The following is a 3,486-nucleotide window of genomic DNA, read 5'->3' as shown; positions in this document are numbered from 1 at the left end:
TCTTAATGTTCTAACCACTCCAAGCACATTATTAGCATGTTGAATATTGTTTTCTCGAAATATAAACGCACGATATTAAATTAAAGTCATCAAAAACACTATATATGTACAAAGGAGAAAATAAGGAAAAGCAAAATAGTGAACCATAATCTTCTTCAAAACGTGTCGATAGTAGTAACGATTGTGTATAACTATATCATACGTGTTACGTCACAACCATGCAAAAGTCTGAGAACTCAACACGTGTCACTTCTTTAGACAAATTAAAACCAATAGAAATGAAATTGGATAAAATCTTACTCTTACTCAAAAGAGTCTGGTTTTATAGTTGAAAATAATGGTGTGATAAAAGGAAAAGAAGACAATGGCGACAGTTTCACCACCTCCATGGCAAGTTCGCTTTGACTTCCCTTTGCCACAGTACACAAGAATCTTCCCTTTGTCCCAATTGTGTATGGTACCTACATCCAGTTTTCTTGGGTTACAAGGGTTTTCTTTGATCTTCAATATTGAGTAGTTACAACAGTTGTGGTTTTTGTTCGTTCACCACTAACGATATTCAGCAACAGTGTTCGTCTATGCTTGATACAACTCTTATTTTATTTTCTAACTCTTGCTATCTTTTATGACACTTATAAATTCAAGAATACAGTGTTTGTACGAAGAACTAGAAAAGTATAGAAACATGTACTAAGTTGTGTAACCTTTTCTTCTGTCTTCCAGCCTTCTTATAGGAATGACTTGAGGTCTTGAAATCTTCTCTTGAACTAGCCGCTGTAGATTGACCATTGATTGAGGCAAAATTATTCAAAGAGATTTGACCTAAGGGTTGCCTCTGAATCCAGCTCACGAGGAAGGCTGAATTCAATGATCTTCTTTCCTTCTTGCGTTCCTGATATATAGGAGTGATTTGCGACACGGCTTGATTGATCCATCATCAAAATTTTCTGATCTCTTTCTCCATAGACTCTCCTTAATTTACGAACTGACTTTCCCATATCAGCTGCGTTTGATCTTATTTCCTTTTGATAGCATTGCCTCCCTGATTTCCTGCAATCAATTAGAGTAGATTAGATTTGCACAATTGTCATCATTAAAACTTAGGTGTAACAACTTGGTTTAACGATTAATCAACAACTGAAGTCTTCTCAATTATTCAAGATCTAGCATTGTTTCAACGACATCATGATACGTCCGTTCTGAACAAAGCAATTCGTGATGAAAAAGAACTGAATTTGAAAAAGTACCTGATTGTGAAATAGAGATTGCATGTTTCTGACCATTTATGCTCTTTCTTGTGATTCCATGAATTGACTTGAGTTTAAGAACAACGAACAGAAGATTGAACAACTGCAACAATGACAATGTATCAACGGCCTAATCGAGCTACTTGAAAAGTAAAGGAGGAAATCCATAAAATAAACGGAAAAAGCCTAAAAATGCCACTCAACTTTCAGAAATGGTTTATCCATGCCATCCGTTAAAAAAATGTTATTTCCATGCCACTGTCGTTAAAGAAATGGCTCATCCATGCCATTATTGATTAATGACTCAATTTTTATTTGGCCCATCCATACCACTGTTGTTAGTCAATAATGGCATGGATGGGCCATTTCTTTAACGGCAGTGGCTGAAATGAGCATTTTTTTAACGGATGGTATGGATAGACCATTTCTGAAAGTTGAGTGGCATTTTTAGGCTCTTTCCGTAAAATAAATTACCAAGTTATTCTGCATCATATTTTGAACAGTTAATATGCATCAACTGAAACAAAAGAACTTATAAGTGATGGCTCTTTCTTTGTTATGCTGTCAAGTCTAACGAGTAAATAGAAAACAACTAGTAAACAAACAAGGAGACGTACATAGAAAGGATATTACAGACGAGTTTACTGACAAAATAGCTTATGTTAATAAGAGTATAGAACTTTAGGAGGCATACCAGATGAGGTGACCAGCAATCCAAATGCTGAGCCAGTCTCGCCTTTGCGCAAACATACTGAAGTGATGGAGAAGTGCAGCCCTCCTTGTGTCCCAAGGCAGATGATGGTAAAGAGATGGCCACCACTTTACAACGATCCGACACGATCTGAGTATGGGCGAGGATATGTACCAAATTTGGTCAATTCACCAAGTGTGTATTGACTACAACAATTACAAATACATTACAGTTTGGCCAGGTTTTTAATTTCTACTCTTGGTTTTATATATGCATAAACAAACAAAGAATTGAACACTTTTCTATTGGATGAGCTATACTCAAGGAATTAAATGCTAGATATTTAAAAACATATATTTGTCTTTGTTCAATATATTTTCAATGTAATTACTGAAGTACACAAACACGCGTTCACCATGTGTCCGTGACGTTGAGAGGGGCATTTCACATAATTAAGACTGAACCTTGACAACTCTCTGCCCAGCTTTTCCTTCCCATGTGAAGCAACAACATCTGATCAGGCAATCTTCATATCGATGCCAAAATCATAGCCAAAAAAATAAAGAAGTATACAAAAGTTATTCAAATGATAATAATCTAATGAAAACAATATTAAGCTAAATGTCATCATGCCTAAGATTTTCATTTTTCCCTTTTTCTTTTACATTAAATCCTAGAGGTATTATATTACGAGGAGAGAGCTTATATGTGTTTAACTTCATGTAAATAAGCCATAGTATGTGTTTTTCATGTCCAAACGAGAATTGAAGGCAAAAGCAAAGATAGAAAAGCAAAACAGAAAAAGAAGTAGAAGAAGTAGAGGAGATAACCATTCATGTTGTACAGGAAGTGACTGGAGAATTGGAGATTAGAAATAGGGAAACAGAGGGACGAAACTTTCACGACATAAATAAATGATGCACAACAGTCTAAAAGAATTTAAAAAATTAATGAAAAAGAAAAAGAAGTTTTAATAAATAAATAACAATATTTATTTGGAGAATCACTTACCTTGATAATACTACCAATGATCTTGCATGCTATATATATATATATATATATATATATATATATATATATATATATATATATATTAGTGCATTATCTACCTATACAATGGGAATTTGAGCAATTATTGGCCACTCTTCCAGTGAACAACCAATACAGTGCATACACAATCGTTAAGTTGAGATCAGATAATCAATGAGCTAGAATAGCTAATTGTCACCAAAATCCTGACAAGGAAAGAAAGACGATCGTTAAGTTGAGATCAGATAATCATACAAAATAGCATTAACATTATGCTGATGCTTTTAGATGTTAAATTATGGAATACAAACTTTCTGTCGTATATGCCTTTGAACTGCCAGTAGAAATATCAAAGTTCAAGAGATAACATTTGCGTTACTCCATAACCACCACCTCCTTCCTCAACTCACTGTAAAAAGAGAAACAACAAAAAAATAACATGAATTTCTGTTGAGGTGAAACTTCAAGCAATACTTAGACTAAACAAAATTGTCAAGTAAGATTGACTCATATTTCAAA

The 3,486-nt window shown here is 34.1% G+C and overlaps 1 protein-coding gene across 6 annotated transcripts; it reads right to left on the bottom strand.

Annotated features, from left to right (window-relative positions):
• Positions 1-263: 263 nt before the first annotated feature.
• LOC104218532 (uncharacterized) lies at positions 264-2,974 on the bottom strand. 6 transcript variants are annotated; one of them, XR_709026.1, is made up of 5 exons: positions 2,950-2,974; positions 2,403-2,464; positions 1,942-2,088; positions 1,248-1,350; positions 264-1,050 (listed from the first exon to the last, which is right to left on the bottom strand). XR_709026.1 is itself a non-coding variant. In XM_009769053.2 (5 exons), exons 1-5 carry the CDS (start codon positions 2,773-2,775, stop codon positions 1,016-1,018), a joined length of 354 nt encoding a protein of 117 aa, XP_009767355.1. In that variant the 5' UTR covers positions 2,776-2,939; the 3' UTR covers positions 264-1,015. The 6 variants fall into 6 exon arrangements, 3 of the variants coding, with proteins under 3 accessions (XP_009767355.1, XP_009767357.1, XP_009767359.1); XM_009769053.2 differs by lacking the exon at positions 2,950-2,974 and adding an exon at positions 2,769-2,939; XM_009769055.2 differs by lacking the exon at positions 2,950-2,974 and adding an exon at positions 2,769-2,937 and having other exon boundaries at positions 2,354-2,464.
• Between the last annotated feature and the right edge of the window lie 512 nt (positions 2,975-3,486).

Source organism: Nicotiana sylvestris, chromosome 9 (genome assembly GCF_000393655.2).
Source record: "Nicotiana sylvestris chromosome 9, ASM39365v2, whole genome shotgun sequence".
Taxonomy (NCBI): domain Eukaryota; kingdom Viridiplantae; phylum Streptophyta; class Magnoliopsida; order Solanales; family Solanaceae; genus Nicotiana; species Nicotiana sylvestris.
Note: the sequence above shows the minus strand (reverse complement) of the source record. Positions and strands in the feature narration are given on the sequence as shown.

What these genes read in the sequence shown, in the direction of transcription:
- LOC104218532 (XM_009769053.2), bottom strand. An exon ending in CTGGGCAGAGAGTTGTCAAG is followed by an intron (nt 2,089 to 2,402) that starts GTTCAGTCTTAA and finishes GCCCATACTCAG; the next exon opens with ATCGTGTCGGATCGTTGTAA. An exon ending in AATCTCTATTTCACAATCAG is followed by an intron (nt 1,051 to 1,247) that starts GTACTTTTTCAA and finishes AATTGATTGCAG; the next exon opens with GAAATCAGGGAGGCAATGCT.